This window comes from Notolepis coatsorum (genome assembly GCF_963971535.1).
Source record: "Notolepis coatsorum genome assembly, chromosome: 20".
Lineage (NCBI taxonomy): Eukaryota > Metazoa > Chordata > Actinopteri > Aulopiformes > Paralepididae > Notolepis > Notolepis coatsorum.
The window spans coordinates 7,145,019-7,163,351 of record NC_140184.1 but is presented as its reverse complement, the minus strand read 5'-3'; the positions used below and the strand labels follow the sequence as shown (position 1 = coordinate 7,163,351).

The 18,333-nt window shown below is 49.7% G+C and overlaps 1 protein-coding gene across 1 annotated transcript in view; it reads right to left on the bottom strand.

The window, feature by feature from the left end:
- Positions 1–18,333, bottom strand: part of slc6a5 (solute carrier family 6 member 5) — a gene marked incomplete at both ends in the record, with an annotated part of 123,122 nt that overhangs the window by 65,752 nt on the left and 39,037 nt on the right. Inside the window, 2 exons of the mRNA XM_084337643.1 lie at positions 400–499; positions 1,530–1,661. Coding sequence (XP_084193769.1) covers positions 400–499; positions 1,530–1,661 — 232 coding nt within the window. The remainder of the gene's footprint in view (positions 1–399; positions 500–1,529; positions 1,662–18,333) is intronic.

The window sequence follows — 18,333 nt, the reverse complement described above, 5'->3', positions numbered from 1 at the left end:
AGGGACCAAGTTGGGGGTATCTCCCGGGCCTTTCTGTGTGGAGTTTGCATGTTATCCCCCCGTGCTCGCAAGGGTTTCCCCTCCAGAAAAAGATATAAACCCAATGGAAAAACATGCAGAACAGATCATTTTCATGATCATGATCATCAGATCGTCAGCTGGATTAATTTAGCATAGAACCGTGGTTACACTAACAACCGTTGTTATTAGTTCCGCGGAAAATGCTAAGCACATCTCTGCCATCTCACATCTCACAATATCCCCAATGCTTTTGGTCTTTTGAAGAGTAACTAAATCAAGAAAAGAGGGGGGCAGGGTTTGAGAGATAGGCCAGGTATGGGAAGTAGAACAATTCTGTTTCATAAATCATGTGTTTATGCATTATGAGACTCCACTCACCGTAGAGGTAGGAAATTCCCATCAGCTCACAGATGGCAATGATGACCAGGGAATAGGAGGCTGCGTATGTATCCACCAATTGGAGCATGTACATTCCATTCTGTTACACACGCACACACACACACACACACACACACACACACACACACAAGAGAAACAGACCATACAGCGATGGATCAACCAGGGAGGAAATCCATTATAGCCACAAATTGTCACAAACATTTCGCTCTGCTACCATTCCTCAAGGTAATATGTGTAGGATTCTCAGTGAATGTATCATTCACCAGTCAAGTTCTGCTGCATTGTCCTAACCGTCACGGTGACCAAATGCATCCACGTTTTTATAGGATTCTATCACATTTTCATAACAATAGCGAATATTACTTACCCTGCGCCGTTTTCATTGAGGTTTCTTACAAATTAACGATGTTTTATTTGTCCTATATATGCGGATAACATTTAAAATCTTAAATTGTACCATTTTGTTTCCCTTTAGACAACAAACATTATGTTAATGATGCACTTTTGTTAAGATAATTAGTTTACCATTCGCGGTCACTGTACTGAGGTCGCATTAATACTATTAATTTAATAGTTTACCGCTGTTCAGATTGCGTCAAAGAATAGACGCGTCCTAGTGACCTGTGACCTGTGCTAAAGGTCTTGGGAAATGTATTCATGTTGTGGTTTTCAACATTTTCACCTTTTAATTTTAAACCAATGCTGCCATCTACTGACAACAGAAAGTGTTGTGTATCGTCACCTTGAAGGCTGCCCTCGCACTTCCGTAAACACCGTCGCCCAAAAGACATTCTAGAGTTTCCCACTTTTTACTGGGAATGGGGCGTGGCCGTATTTGGTCCCAGACAATAAGAGTGGCTGCGATTGGTCTACGTTCCGTTACATACGGCTCAGACTTCTGTGGGCTTCAGAGGGTTGGGAGAATAATCACTGCTCCTTATCTCAAGTCTGTGTGGCATGGAATCAGATGTAAATAAATGAAGGGCCGTGTGTGTGTGTGTGTGTGTGTGTGTGTGTGTGTAGGTGCGTGCGTGCGTCCGTCTTTATGTGCGTGTGCGTGTGCGTGTGTGCGTGTGCGTGTGCGTGTGTGTGTGTGTGTGTGTGTGTACCTCTGTGATCATGGGGAATCCCAGGAGGAAGAAGCAGGCGCAGCAGCCCAGAGTGAAGAGTGGCTTGTGCTTCCTCAGGTACTTTGGGAACTCGTCCGACACCGACGTCACTATGGTCTCGATGGTGGCGAACTGGGAGAGGAGGAGGAGGGGATGACGTAGAGGAAGAGAGGAAGGGGACAGAGTGAGGGACGAGAGAGAGAGGAGTTAATGGTGGCTGTGATCGTCACTTCTAGAGAAGAAGGGAACAGAGTGAGGTACCAGAGAGAGAGGAGTTAAAGGTGGCTGTGATGTGATAGTCACTTCTAGAGAGGAAAGAGACAGAGTGAGGCACCAGGGAGAGGAGTTAACGGTAATTATACTGCACACGTTGTGAGAGAGTTTGTAAACTGATGTTTTGATATAGTCTTGCTGTTTAAATTAACATCAACTTCAACTCATCAAGCATTTCTATATTTTTTGGGAATTCTACGTACACCGCGGAGACCTGCGAGAAGAAGAAACAAACCTATTCAAGGCGTCACAGAGTGAGTCATTGATATACAAACCATCTTTTCCTGGTGAAGAAGAGGGCAATATAATTCACAGTGGTGGAGCGAGAGAGAGGGAGAGAGAGAGAGAGAGAGAGAGAGAGAGAGAGAGAGAGAGAGAGAGAGGGAGAGAGAGAGAGAGAGAGGCTTCTCCTTGGAACTTACAGTTCCAGTAAAATGATTTTTTTAATTCAGTCATAAATTGCTTATTGTGGGACGTTAAATGTCACAAGTATAATCTTTTCAGCTTCAAATGAATCATCTGAAGTGTTTTAGTGTGCCCTCTCTGAGCACAGCCAGCTCTCAGTAGGCTGACGGGGGCATGGCCTTCTGTTATCATTACACCACTCAGCTAGATGTGACTGATGGGCCAATCATGGTAACCAGAGTACATGATGCAATATCTTCAAGAAAGCAGATTGGATATATATATCTCTGAAAAGGCTTGATTCTGTTGATATCCAGGGGGATAGAGATCAAATGGATTTAGTCATGTATTTTCAGAACAACAACAGTTCTAACATATTGGGTAATTTAATTTACATCATCAACATTACATGGGGATTAGTGCTCGCACCAAGAAGAGAGGACTAACGAGCGTTTCAAGATTCAAGAAACTGCCATTGTTGTTAATAATTAGAGCCAGCTATTATACTGAATAAAGGCTTAAGTTAAGCTCGTTACAGTAGGCCATATTAATTTGCACATGTATGAATCTATCCTATTTTACACAGCAAGCTAAACAGCTTATTCTGAAGGTATCACTTATTTGCACATATCATGTAAACTGTAAAGAATTCCACACGCCCTCAACAAGTGCCCAAAGTCCATGCCTGGCCACATAATGTTCTAGATGTTTTGTTCTCAAGTTTCAAGTTTCTCAAGTTTCTTTAATAGTTGTCATACAGAAGTACAGAATACTTTTATACAAAATACTTCTTTCTGTTACGCTCCAGAGACTGTGCTAGACAAAAGATAAGTATAAAATAAAATAAAATAGTATAGCATGTAAAAATAGAAGTAAAAATAGAAGTCACGTACGTAGACACAGTGTTCAGTATATACATATGTACAATGTTCGATGCAGAATAGAGTAACTGAGTTACCGTACAATATACAATATACTAATAATAATATACAATACTATATAGTGCAAAGCAGAAATGGGATGAGGTACAATTTACAGTAAGGTGTACTGAGGTATGGGTTGTAGTGCAAATCCTTCACCAATAAATATAAAGTGTGTCTAGGTGTTCTAAAGTGTGGAGAGTGGGTGCTGCAGTGTGTTGTTTGTTTAAAGTGAGTGTGTGCGTATGGATGTGTGTGTTGTGTGTTTGTGTTGTGAGTGCATTTGATGGTTGTTGCATAGTGTTATTGTTCGTTGAGCAACCTGATGGCCTGGGGATAGAAGCTTCTTCTGAGTCTTTCTGTGCTTGCCATGAGACTCCGGTATCGCTTGCCTGACCACAGCAGTTCAAAGAGGCAGTTGTTTGGGTGGCTGGAGTCCTTAATAATTCTCTTAGCCTTACCCATGCACCGCTTGTTGTAAATGTTCTGGAGGGTGGGAAGCCCCCCTCCAATTGTGCGTTCGGCTGAACGTGCCACTCTCTGTAGTCTGCTTCGGTCTTGTGCGGTGCTATTCCCAAACCAGGAGGTGATATTGCCAGTCAGGATGCTCTCTATTGTACATGAGTAGAAGTTCCTAAGGATCTTCTGACTGACTTGGAACTTCCTTAGGCGCCTGAGGAAGTAGAGGCGTTGCCGTGCCTTCTTCACAACACTGTCAATGTGTGTGGTCCATGTCAAGTCCTCGGATATGTGGGCTCCAAGGTACTTAAAACTGTTCACTCTCTCAGTTCTGTTCTATGTTCTGTTAAAAAATGCACAGAGAGAACAAGACGTTCTCAAAACCCTACCTCACAGGGTTTACACCCCGAAGGGGTTAAAAGGGTTCCCCCTATGGAGACGAGCTGATGAAACCTTAATGGTTCAACCTAGCACCTATTTTTTTTTCTTTCTAAGAGCGTAGGGCGGATGACATTGATGGCAACGGGGATATACTGTACACCAGGGCCCAGAGGACGGTCGTGAATGAATAGATAAACAGGCGGATGGAAGGAGAGAAAGTGTATAGCGTGTGTCTCCTCTGGAAACCCACTGACACCGGGCTATCTGCCACTTACCCGCTCCTCTCTATCCTCCAGAGCTCCCGAAAAACATATTTCCTGTCAACATCCCCCGGCCTATTACTGCCGAGCTCGGCCTGTTACAACAGAGCTCCCCGCGCTGTGCTCAGTGCCACCGCAGACTAACATCATCACTTACTACTACTGTTTACTTCTGCTTTAATGCACAGCTCCGCTCCGCTCGGGGGCATCTTCCTATACACTTGAAAGGATTGCCTTTTCATCTGAAATTGTTTGCCTAAAGATTATCCCTCGTGGGTCTCGTCGCAGGAAGGAATCAGTGCCGAGAAGGTAAAAGTCTAAAAGCCTCCGGTGTTTCTGGATAAAAACCAGATACCGTATTAGAAAGACATATTGTTGTATTATTTGTGGTTATTATATAACGGGAGGAGGTCTGTAAACGCAGAGCTCTCCTCCCTCCTCTGTAGGATACACATTACCATTAAAGCAGAGATGGGGACTCGCACTTAAGTCGCCCATTTAATATCACAACATACAGTTTGGCCTATCACCATACGATGCCATACGGCTCTATATTCATTCATATAGTGACCACTGTTTTAAGCATTGTGTGTGTGTGTGTGTGTGTGTGTGTGTGTGTGTGTGTGTGTGTGTGTGTGTGTGTGTGTGTGTGTGTGTGTGTGTGCAGAAGGCTGTCGATTTATTGTTTTATTAAGTGCATCTCATTAAGCCTTGTGACTGTCAACGTGTTGTGATGCCAAACGCAGGAGACTGGCTCAAGGCAGCGAATCTCCAGAGAAGAGCCAGGTGTAGATTCATTGTTACCTTGTAGGGAGGCAACTCACTGATCATAGAGAAGGACAGAATGACCACTTCATAAGCTACTTTAATAATACTTAAATAAGGGCGGCTGAGTGGTGCAGTGGGCAAGGCGCTCGCCACTAACGCAGGATATGCTGGTATCGAGCCCAGCTCTCGGCGTTGCTACCGGCTTGGCCGGCCGTCATACTAACACAATTGGCAGTGTTAGAGGGTGGGAAAGCCGTGGGTGGGGATTGGACGTTGTGGACAGCGACTCCTACAGGTCGGTTGGGTGACGCCGGTGCAGCAGAAACAGGAAGTATCGGGGGCAGTGTTAGCCTCCCACGCGTTACTCCTCGCCACTGAGAGTTCGAGCTGCTGCGGTGAAAAGATGCGACAGGCTGCCTCCTCGTGTACCGGAGGGGACACGTGATGCAAGGCTTCTATCCTCACTACTGTTATGGTTTGTAACCGACCCCAATCGCACAACACAAGACAGGTATGGTGGTTTGCCAAGAAACAGATATTTATTGAAACACAGGGAAAAACAGGGAAAAGGGCACTGTCCCTTTAAGGGAGAATCACAAATGCAGGAAAAGGGAACACTATGGGAAGGTAAGGGAACGCCTAAGGGAAGGTTAAGGGAACGCCTTGGGACAGAGGAACTAGAGACTAGGTAAACAAGGGACAAGGAGAACTAGGGAGAGAGGACTAGGGACTAGGAGAACTAGGGAGAGAGGACTAGGGACTAGGAGAGCTAGGGATAGAGGACTAGGGACTAGGAGAACTAGGGAGAGAGGACTAGGGACTAGGAGAACTAGGGAAAGAGGACTTGGGACTAGGAGAGCTAGGGATAGAGGACTAGGGACTAGGAGAACTAGGGAAAGAGGACTAGGGACTAGGGGACTGAGGCCCGCGGAGGCGGGCTGGGAAACAGGGAGGAACTGGGAGGACTGGTGGAAATCATCTGGGCCGCTCTGCAGGACAGAGGAGATAGTTAATGCACAAAGGGGAAAAAACAGAGCAGGTGCAGAACAGTCCAAATAATCAAAGTGAACAAAGTAATAATATCTTCGTGTGACAAACACACAGGGGGAGATGTAAAGTCCAAAAATACTATTCTAAGTGAGAACCAAAAACAGAGGCAATACGCTGGGAGAGTGACATCACAATCTAAACTCACCCAGCGTATGCGTAATGGTACAGGAACAGGCAGCGGGGCGAGAGCGTCGCCACCGGGGCGCCGGCTGTCCGAGCCGAGGACAGAGTGGTGCTGGAACAGGCGGCGGTGGCGAGGGTATCGCCACCGGGGAGCCGGCAGTCCGAGCCGAGGACAGAGTGGTGCTGGAACAGGCGGCGGTGGCGAAGGTGTCGTCACCAGGTAGCCGACTGTCGGAGCCGAGGACAGAGTGGTGCTGGAACAGGCGGCGGTGGCGAAGGTGTCGTCACCGGGTAGCCGACTGTCGGAGCCGAGGAACAGAGTGGTGCGCCACTGCTTGAGTGCGCACCGGAACCGAGAGACGCGTCGGGTGCGTCTGCGAGGAGGAGTGTGCCAAGCACGAAGGTCTAGAAGATGCGCGTTGCGCGCTGGTCTGGAGAGCGTGCCAAGCTCGAGCGTCCTTGGAAGATGCGCGTTGCGCGCTGGTCTGGAGAGCGTGCCAAGCTCGAGGGTTCTTGGAAGATGCGCGTTGCGCGCTGGTCTGGAGAGCGTGCCAAGCTCGAGCGTCCTTGGAAGATGCGCGTTGCGCGCTGGTCTGGAGAGCGTGCCAAGCTCGAGGGTTCTTGGAAGATGCGCGTTGCGCGCTGGTCTGGAGAGCGTGCCAAGCTCGAGCGTCCTTGGAAGATGCGCGTTGCGCGCTGAGGACTGGAGAGCGTCTGCGCTGGTCTGGATGTGCGTCAGGACGAACAGCTGCGCGGGGGTCTGCAGTGGAACGCTGGGGTGCCTCCCGTGGAAGTACAGGGAGCGCAGACCAGTCTCCCCCACAGGCAACGGCGACAGCTGGCGAAGGCTGGAGCAAACATCTCGACGCCGGAGAATGGAACAGCATAGGCAGACAGAGGATCTCCCGAAAGAATCTAGATGTTTAGAGAATATGACTCGGCAAGTTTACAACACGACCCCACGCCAAAACGAGGGGAAGCGCTCTGGTATTTAAAGCCCACAGGGGGACTAATTAGCCTGCCACCACAGGTGCGAGAGATAATAGAATATCGAACAGGTGTGGCCACTAAGGGTAAGGAACGAGAGGGTGGGGGCTAGAGAGAGTGAGTGAGAAGGGAAAATAAACAGTATAGAAGGGAAATAAACAGTATAGGCTTAAAGAAACAGAGAAAAGGTAGTGAGCAGCGGGCAAAACCTCACAGTATCCCCCCCTCCAACGGGAGCCACCCGGCGACCCAAAACAAATACAGACAGAGTGGCAGGGGGCAAAACAAGAGGTACTGGCCAAGCCAGCAGGGGAAGCCACCACAAGAGTGGGGCTAGCAAAAGAAACAGGGTCGCCGAGGGGTAACTGGGGGAACTGGTCTAGAGGAACTGGTCTAGAGGAACTGGGTCTAGAGAACTAGTCTAGAGGAACTGGTCTAGAGAACTGGTCTAGAGAACTGGTCTAGAGATCCGGGCTAGAGAACTGGTCTAGAGAACTGGTTTAGAGAACTGGTTTAGAGAACTGGTCTAGAGCAACTGGTCTAGAGGAACTGAGGGGCAAGCAGGGTAGCAAAGGGGTAACCATGGTAGCACCGGGAAGGGGCTAGCAGAGGGAAGGTTGCTGCCAGGGCACTGATAGCTACAGGGCCTATGCTAGCTGTACTGCTACATCAACATAGAGGCTGCGCAAGCTGCCGGAGCCAGGCTAGCAGAGGGAAAGGGTAGCTGCCAGGGCACTGATAGCTACAGGGCCTATGCTAGCTGTACTGCTACATCAACATAGAGGCTGCGCTAGCTGCCGAGCTAGGCTAGCAGAGGGAAAGGGTAGCTGCCAAGGCACTGATAGCTACAGGGCCTATGCCAGCAGCAAGGGCTGCATAAACATAGAGGCTGTGCTAGCAGCCGGGGCAAGACTAGCAGACAGGGGCTCTGCTGAGGGACTGGGTTAGCCGCCAGGGCATGGCTAGCTACAGGGGGGTCAAACAGGGCAAACGGGAAGCAAACAGGGGAGCTAACCGGGGAGACTAACAAGCTAAACAGGGAAGCCAAACTGGGCTAAACAGGGGAGTAACAGGCTAACAAGGGAGCTAAACAGGACTAACAAGGAAGCTAACAGGGCTAACAGGGGAGCTAGAGGGGACAAGAAAAAAAAAGGCAAACTCAACATACACAGTCTGTGCTGGCTGGGGTCGTAGACTTGGTGGGGTCGTACTGTTATGGTTTGTAACCGACCCCAATCGCACAACACAAGACAGGTATGGTGGTTTGCCAAGAAACAGATATTTATTGAAACACAGGGAAAAACAGGGAAAAGGGCACTGTCCCTTTAAGGGAGAATCACAAATGCAGGAAAAGGGAACACTATGGGAAGGTAAGGGAACGCCTAAGGGAAGGTTAAGGGAACGCCTTGGGACAGAGGAACTAGAGACTAGGTAAACAAGGGACAAGGAGAACTAGGGAGAGAGGACTAGGGACTAGGAGAACTAGGGAGAGAGGACTAGGGACTAGGAGAGCTAGGGATAGAGGACTAGGGACTAGGAGAACTAGGGAGAGAGGACTAGGGACTAGGAGAACTAGGGAAAGAGGACTTGGGACTAGGAGAGCTAGGGATAGAGGACTAGGGACTAGGAGAACTAGGGAAAGAGGACTAGGGACTAGGGGACTGAGGCCCGCGGAGGCGGGCTGGGAAACAGGGAGGAACTGGGAGGACTGGTGGAAATCATCTGGGCCGCTCTGCAGGACAGAGGAGATAGTTAATGCACAAAGGGGAAAAAACAGAGCAGGTGCAGAACAGTCCAAATAATCAAAGTGAACAAAGTAATAATATCTTCGTGTGACAAACACACAGGGGGAGATGTAAAGTCCAAAAATACTATTCTAAGTGAGAACCAAAAACAGAGGCAATACGCTGGGAGAGTGACATCACAATCTAAACTCACCCAGCGTATGCGTAATGGTACAGGAACAGGCAGCGGGGCGAGAGCGTCGCCACCGGGGCGCCGGCTGTCCGAGCCGAGGACAGAGTGGTGCTGGAACAGGCGGCGGTGGCGAGGGTATCGCCACCGGGGAGCCGGCAGTCCGAGCCGAGGACAGAGTGGTGCTGGAACAGGCGGCGGTGGCGAAGGTGTCGTCACCGGGTAGCCGACTGTCGGAGCCGAGGACAGAGTGGTGCTGGAACAGGCGGCGGTGGCGAAGGTGTCGTCACCGGGTAGCCGACTGTCGGAGCCGAGGAACAGAGTGGTGCGCCACTGCTTGAGTGCGCACCGGAACCGAGAGACGCGTCGGGTGCGTCTGCGAGGAGGAGTGTGCCAAGCACGAAGGTCTAGAAGATGCGCGTTGCGCGCTGGTCTGGAGAGCGTGCCAAGCTCGAGCGTCCTTGGAAGATGCGCGTTGCGCGCTGGTCTGGAGAGCGTGCCAAGCTCGAGGGTTCTTGGAAGATGCGCGTTGCGCGCTGGTCTGGAGAGCGTGCCAAGCTCGAGCGTCCTTGGAAGATGCGCGTTGCGCGCTGGTCTGGAGAGCGTGCCAAGCTCGAGGGTTCTTGGAAGATGCGCGTTGCGCGCTGGTCTGGAGAGCGTGCCAAGCTCGAGCGTCCTTGGAAGATGCGCGTTGCGCGCTGAGGACTGGAGAGCGTCTGCGCTGGTCTGGATGTGCGTCAGGACGAACAGCTGCGCGGGGGTCTGCAGTGGAACGCTGGGGTGCCTCCCGTGGAAGTACAGGGAGCGCAGACCAGTCTCCCCCACAGGCAACGGCGACAGCTGGCGAAGGCTGGAGCAAACATCTCGACGCCGGAGAATGGAACAGCATAGGCAGACAGAGGATCTCCCGAAAGAGTCTAGATGTTTAGAGAATATGACTCGGCAAGTTTACAACACGACCCCACGCCAAAACGAGGGGAAGCGCTCTGGTATTTAAAGCCCACAGGGGGACTAATTAGCCTGCCACCACAGGTGCGAGAGATAATAGAATATCGAACAGGTGTGGCCACTAAGGGTAAGGAACGAGAGGGTGGGGGCTAGAGAGAGTGAGTGAGAAGGGAAAATAAACAGTATAGAAGGGAAATAAACAGTATAGGCTTAAAGAAACAGAGAAAAGGTAGTGAGCAGCGGGCAAAACCTCACAACTACAGCCGACCAGTGGGAGGCATAGTCTAGCAACGTTCAAGGGACAGGGGAGGGAAGAATTGGAAATACGAAATTCGGATGGGAGAAAAAATGTTTAATAGAAAATGGGGGAGAAAAAGTGGATAAAAAAATAAAATACTTAAATAATACTTCATAAGCATTAAAAACACTTATTTCCGATGTAACTGTGTCTCAAGTAAATAAACAGGAATGTCAAGCTGTATTTGGTTGTTACCGTGGTGTCCTTCTTTTTAACTTAAAAAAAGGTTTAAAAAAAAACCTTATTTCATTGAGACCGTTGCTAGTTTGGAGCCTTGTGTACAGGTTAATTGTTACCTATAGGTAGCGAATCTCCAGACATTGAGACATTACATATTCAGGCTGTTATTGTTATTATACGATTCATGTAATATCAGAATAATTTATGACGTAGTAACATGTTTGATTTATCTTTTACTTTATATTAGTAACATAACTCCCGGGCAGCGTGTCGATGTGTCCTTGAGCAAGACACTTAACCCCTAACTGCTCCCGATGAGCAGGTTGGCACCTTGCATGGTCGCCTTCGTCGTCGGTGTGTGAATGTGTGAGTGAGCGGGTAAAATGTGAGGAACAAAATTGTAAAGCGCTTTGGATAAAAGCGCTATATAAATGCAGCCAATTACCATTTACCATTTATAGTAACATGATGTTTGACTTGTCTTTTACTGTATATAGTAACATGATGTTTGATTAGTCTTTTACTGTATATAGTAACATGATGTTTGATTTGTCTTTTACTGTATATAGTAACATGATGTTTGATTAGTCTTTTACTGTATATAGTAACATGATGTTTGATTTGTCTTTTACTTTATATAGTAACATGATGTTTGATTTGTCTTTTACTTTATATAGTAACATGATGTTTGATTTGTCTTTTACTTTATATAGTAACATGTACTTTGCTGATAGAGTGAATATTGTATTTGCTTCTTGTGTACTTTTGACAAACCGATTACAGGGTTTTAATGCACAGAAGGTGTGTTGTATTTTGTAAGCAGCCACTGACAGTAGGACTGGTGAAAGGGGACCGAACCCAGTCATTTTAACAGAAGGTTAACCTTTCACTGCCACACGACAAAGGGTTAACCCTTTCACAACCACACTACAGAAGGTTAACCATCTGTAGTGTGGTAGTGAAAGGTTAACCTTCTGTGTAGTGTGGTAGTGAAAGGTTAACCTTCTGTAGTGTGGTAGTGAAAGGTTAACCTTCTGTAGTGTGGTAGTGAAAGGTTAACCTTCTGTAGTGTGGTAGTGAAAGGTTAACCTTCTGTAGTGTGGTAGTGAAAGGTTAACCTTCTGTAGTGTGGTAGTGAAAGGTTAACCTTCTGTAGTGTGGTAGTGAAAGGTTAACCTTCTGTAGTGTGGTAGTGAAAGGTGAACCTTCTGTAGTGTGGTAGTGAAAGGTTAACCTTCTGTGTAGTGTGGTAGTGAAAGGTTAACCTTCTGTAGTGTGGTAGTGAAAGGTTAACGTAAGGTTATGTATATAACCAAGTTCTATGAATACTGGTGACGCTCAGCGTCATTCTGCACTAACCTCACTTCGTGCCCAGCACTGAATAAAAAACTCCACAATGTACCTTTACATACCGACATCCGTCTGGCCACACCCCTATCCGCTTACCTTCATAAGCAGGTGTGTGGTCACCTACTCGCCTCCTTCCCAAACTTTCACCACAAGGCGAGGTCAAGGGCCGCAGTGGCGTCCTGATGCTGAGCGTCACCAGTATTCATAGAACTTGGTTATATACATAACCTTACGTTCTATTTCATTCTGGTTTCCGCTCAGCGTCATTCTGCACAAGAGGAGCTGAGCGGAAGCCAGAAGCTCGACAAATGTACCCCGCTGAGGCCCCCCACAACCATCAGACCGGAGAGGACCGAGCCCCCCGACCCTCCCTAATGGAGGGATACCCTCCCTATTGGAGGACGGGAGGGAGACGGATCCGACCGTGCGAAGAGGAACTCAAGCAACTCAACGCACAGGGTGAGCAGACCGTGGCTTGACCCCACGACTACACACACGCATGCCACCAGGGAACGAACGGAAGGAACAACCCTCGTTACTGCCCCCAAAATCACGGAGTCAAGAGCAAACTCAACCCTGTGGCAAGGCCGTAGCAGCGGAGCGCGAAGGAAGACCCAGACCCCCTGAAGGGACTGGATCCCCCGGAAAAAAGGGGGCCCGGAGAGGTCAATGACGCCAAGCATCAAGACTTCACCAGGCGGTCACTTAGTGACACCGTCCCCCACATCGCCAGTGTATTCGGACAGGGCCCCTCCAAGAGCGGGCCCTTCCCTCCATTAGTACGCCGCCTGGCACACTGACCCTGCAACACAGGCAGTCAGCATGGCCGTAACTTTGAAGCACTCAAAAGGTTAACCATAACGGAAGCAGGCAGCGCACCGGGGAAACCAGGCAGCAGGCTGTAGACCCGAGCCTGGAGCACTGCGGACGAGACAGGCGCCAAAGGGGTCAACTGAAAACAGCACCCCGGTGGAAGGGGCGTATGCTGGCATTGTTGCGCACCATGAGAAAGCCTCCATAAAAAAAACCCACCCAGAGGGGTCGAGGCAGAGAAGGCTGATACGATTGGCAGACGTCACGAACGTGCAGGGGCACACTCAACCGGATAACCCGGGAGTCGACTCTGCTCCAACACACCAGGGAATCAACCACCCTCTTGGTACCACATACGGTGGTTGTTCCTATAACCCCTCAAGAAAAACTCCAAAACACACCTGCGGGTATACACCAGCTATACCGCAGTACAAGTGTTTCAGTTTCCAAAAAGGGTTATCCCAGGCCTACGGTTTCAACGAAACATTACTTCGGACCGGGCCCGGCGGCTCGGGAAGCACACAGGGTCACCAGAGGAGGTCCAGAAGACCACCCCAACAGCCCCCTCTCCGCCATGCGTGAGAGAAGAGCGAAAGAAAGGAGAACCAGCCCCTTTATGATAGTGCCAGGTACAACGTGTACCCAATAAAGGGTCTCCATAACGCCTAACCCTGTGACACCCGGGCCGACCCGGCATTTTCCCCCCCGAAAAAAGCACAAGTCCCTCAGGGTACCAGAACAGCAGATCTGCGTCCCCGGCGGGCAACGGGTTAACTGACCTGGACCAGCGCGACCAGAACCAGTCCCGTGCCCTAACCACGCCGACATGCCCACTCCAGGAGAGGGGGTAGGTATGCGTGTCAATCTAAAACATGAAAAGAGGGCGCCACCCAGACGGTCCCATTTGTACCGCGCTCAGTGGCCCACCCCAAGGGCGTGAGCCCCCTCTACCTATGTTCTGATCTATTCCGTTAACATCCCCCAGATATGAACGAGAATCCGTCGAGACCCAGTAACAGGCGCTCGGAAGAGGAAAAAATCCCCCATCCCAGTTGCCCCATAAAAACGCTGTTTTAATAACGAGCAACCAAGGCGTACTAGCCTCCTGCATGTTTCTTAACAGAAACACCCCGAGCCAGCACTATGTACGCGTCGAGACCCAAACACATCAATGGATAGTCTAACCAGACACCAGACATTGGTCCTTCAAGTCGCCTGGGAGAACGACAAGTTTGTCGTGCTTCATATTCTTCACTCTTTTTATTATTAAAAAGAAAGAAACACCGACTGACATGAATCCCACGTGATACGGCCGAGGGTAAAACATTTTTACATTCTTACATCCCGCCACCCTCACCACAGAGGGGAGACGGGAATCCTCAGAGAGACTTCCCATGTGAGCCATAGATTGAAAGGTCACGGTAACATTGAGTCACGTGACCAACAGACTCAAGTTACACGTATATCGAGCGTAGTAGAACAGAAAGTTCCTACGCTCTGCCCCGACAACTTGACAACAACAGACCCTACATACGAGTCTGAAAAACTCACGGAAGCCGTCGTCCAATAGAAACGTGCCTAGTGACGTTTGCTATGACGGGGGGGAACCCAGGACTCAACCGCCTGTGATAGGTGCGGAGTCAGGGAAACCTTTCCCCCCCCCCGTGCCAAGCTGCCTAACAGCTTGGCCCTGACCGAATGAAAAGAGAGTCCAATAAACCCCCTGACCTGCAGATAAAACTGAGATGTTAATTGTTGGCCCCCCAAACCACAGAGGCCTGTTTCAGGACATCTCCCTCAACTTTGATACCTGTCATGTATCCCAGAGCTCCACCATAAAAAACCTCGGAGTCATTTTTGATTCCTCCCTCTCATTTAATGCACATATAAAAAATTTCACCAAAATTGCATTCTTCCATCTTCGTAATATCGCAAAAATACGCCCCATTTTAACTCTGGCTGATGCTGAAACCCTGATTCATGCTTTTGTCTCATCACGTCTGGACTACTGTAATGCACTTTTTTCAGGCTTACCTAATTCAAGCATCAAAAATCTTCAACTCGTGCAAAATGCGGCTGCACGGATACTAACTAGAACTAGAAAATTTGATCACATCACACCAGTTTTGTCCGCCCTACATTGGCTTCCTATCCAAGCCCGCTCTGACTTTAAAGTGCTACTCCTCACCTACAAAATTTTAAATGGGCTTGCACCGCTCTATCTATCTGATCTCATCTCCCGATACTCGCCCGCTCGTGCTCTGCGCTCACAAAATGCGGGGCTTCTATCGACCCCTAGGGTTAAAAAGAAATCCGCCGGCCACAGAGCCTTTGTCTACCGCGCTCCCTACCTGTGGAACAAATTACCTGCCGTCATCAGGGGCGCCTGCTCTGTCGAAGCTTTTAAATCCCTGCTTAAGACTCATCTTTTCTCTCTCTCCTTCAACCTACCTTGATCTCACCTGGTCGGGGACTGACCTTTAGATTAATCTGTGTAGTTTAGTTATGGTACAGGGTACTACATGGTACCACTGGGTAGTTTACTATAGGGTAGTTTAGTTAGGGTACAGGGTACTACATGGTACCACAGAGTACTACTTGGTACTGCATGGCATTACAGGGTACTACATGGCTTACATAGCTCTACATGGCACCACAGGGTACTACATGGCACTACAGGGTACTACAGGATACTACGGGGTACTACATGGCACTATGGGGTACTATAGGGTACTACATGGCACTACGGGGTACTACATGGCACTACAGGGTACTACATGTCTGCTCCTTTGCAGCACCACAAACATGGGAACTCTCTAACTCTTCCCCCCCCCCCTCTCCCCCCCCCCCCCCCCCTCCCTCCCCCTTCTCTCTGAGTACCCGTCTCCTGGCGCTGACCAAGGTGATGGATGCCTCGGGGTCTTGGCCAAGCTTGTAGTGACTGCTCTACATGCACCTCCGAGGCATTGGATCAGTTATTCACCGCCGTCTGTCCGTGGTCCTGTCAACTGATTAACAGACTGTTAACAGATTAACAGTCAACGCGGTTTCATTGCTGGGTTAAGTACTTCTATTCTATTCACATAATACGCTTACTTCATATATCTACTCCATTCACATATATGCCTACCACTTGTATCTATTGCTATGTCCGCCTACTACAATCTCATGAGCTGTCTAACGCCTGTCCCGTCTCCCTGTCTTCCTATGACTTGCTGTCCTGGAGTGTTGACCGGAGTGTTGGACGTCCCGTGACGAAGGCCGGGAGATTGCGACCCCCTCTGCGTGCCCCCCTGTCTTCGAAGGTCTCGTAGTGGTGACCGGAGTGCCGGATGTCCCGCGATGATATCGGGGAGTTCGCGACCCTCTCTGCGCCACCCCCCCTTCCCCCTGTCTCCGGCTGTCCCTGAGCAACGACCGGAGTGTTGAATGTCCCGTGACTAAGACGGGGAGGACGTGACCCTCTTGCGCCGCCCCTGTGCCTCAAATAGATCCGCTATCAACTCTATCTTTAATCTTTCAAAATGTTCAGTTGCTATCGCTATTAGCTCTATCTTTAATTTTTCAAAATGTACAGTTGCTATTGCATGCACTCATCTGTGTTTCACCACGCACATGAGTGCATGCTTACCAACTGTCCGTCTGCAACACTACTATCACCGACATCTAAGAAGGGAGATCCCCCCTTGAACGGCCCTTCTAAGGTTTCTCTCCTCCACATTGCCTGTGGAGCTTTTTTTTCCCCTATTGTTAGGTTTTAGTGAGTTTTTCCTTACCTTCGCGTGGGGTATGTCTGGGAGTGCTTGCATTCTTTCATTTATTTGCATTCATCTAAAAAATGTTTGGACCCTATGGTGTTCTTGTTCTGTTCTTGACTTATTGTTATGTTGTCTTCTTGACTTGTTTAAAGAAGACCTGTACGGCCCATGGGGACATTAACGTGTGTTGTCGGGCCCTATAAATAAATTTGATTTGATTTGATTTGGAAGGAGGGGTTTATCCGGTACCCCCTCGCAAGCTCAACCCTTGCATACGACAACAACAAACAGCCATATGATACCTTAAGTAGCCAATATGCTAATGAACAGCGCAAGCTAATTCAATGCACGCTAGCCACAGACACATCTGTGAACAGGGTTTATAACAAGGCCAAGTTATGTATGTGTGAACCCGACACCCGTATCCATGTTGTAAGACACAGAAAATCTGATAGAGAGAGAGAGCGGCATGAGCCGTGATACTTTTTCATACGAGCATTACTGCAGACCAACACAATAGTGTTGCGGCTCAATATCACTGTTTAAGCAACAGAGCACACAACTAACCTCTACCTTTATGTGAAGATTCAGGTCGAGGCAGAAAAAACCTTTTTCAACCGAGTGTAGGCTGCAGGCCTTGCTTAAGCTCTAACATGAATGTAGCGTCTAGCCCTCCTATCAAACCCATACTAGCGAAAGATTCACACGTCGCATCCCCATCATATGTTTGGTGAATAAACACACAGTTTGTAACAAAAAATACCTTTTAGGAGGGACTCTTTATTTCTTTAACAAATCATATTTGGAACATAAGGGAACAGGGGGGGACCACAGAGATTATTTTTAGCGACGCCTGCCACGAGCCGCTCGGGACTTGCCACCCCGTGGAGCCCCGGAGGGACGGTAAACGATCGGCGGCTGGTCATGACGATCCCTACCGTCACCTCCGGGCGTAGATGGGACGGCTGCAGTGGCGGAGGCGCCCTCTCTCCTCCTGGCCTTCTTCGCCGAAGGTCCAGCAGTGGCGGTGGTAGCAGCGGCGGCTACGGCGGCGGAACCCCGACGACGAGCCTGCCGTCTGACTCCACCGGCGACATCGTGGCAGGGGGGAAATGAGGCTGGAGCACGGAACGCTCCTCCTGCATCTCCCTGCAGGTTGAGGTCATCAGCTGCAGTGCCGACCCGAACAGTCCAGCATCAGAGAGGGGTGCCGTCAGAAGTGGAGTCCTCTTCTTCTCCAGCACACGCGCCTGCTCCAGCCAAAGGTGGCGCTGGATTAGAGTGGCCAGGGCACGTACTTTCCCAGCGGCTATAGCCTGCGGCCGGATCAGATGCAGGATGGCTCCTGCCGACTGGGCAAGCTGATCATGTTGCAAATCAGTCAGCTCCGTACCGCCCGTCAGTATCCCGGACATGAATCTCGCCAGCTGCGCGATGTTAGAAGTGGCAGCCAGAGATTGCGTTGCGGAGATAAATGACTGGTCACTCCAAAAAACCAACCGCCTCGCCGATTTCCCTTGGAGAACCGGCTTCCGTAACGGCTCCCACACCACCTCAGGACAAAGGAGCGCCGCCATCGGCCTATCAAGCCGAGGCACACCCTTCTTCATGCCGTCTACCAAACCCACCACCCGCGTGACTTGCACGTAGGCGGGGGGTAAGGCCCATGATGTGGGAGACCACCTGTCCCTGACGGACGTAGGCCTCCATTGAGGGGAAAAATGGACAGACAACGTCCACCCCTCTCACCGGACGGCGTTGCCATAGATGACCTATGAGATTGTCAGGAATAGGAACAGGCAGTGGCTGCGGCAGCGGCACGCCGTTTGCAACTGCCGCCGCCGCCATGAGCTCGGGGAACAAAGCATGCAGTTCCCCCTGCATACTCTCCCCCACCGAGCTCGCGTCCCTCACATG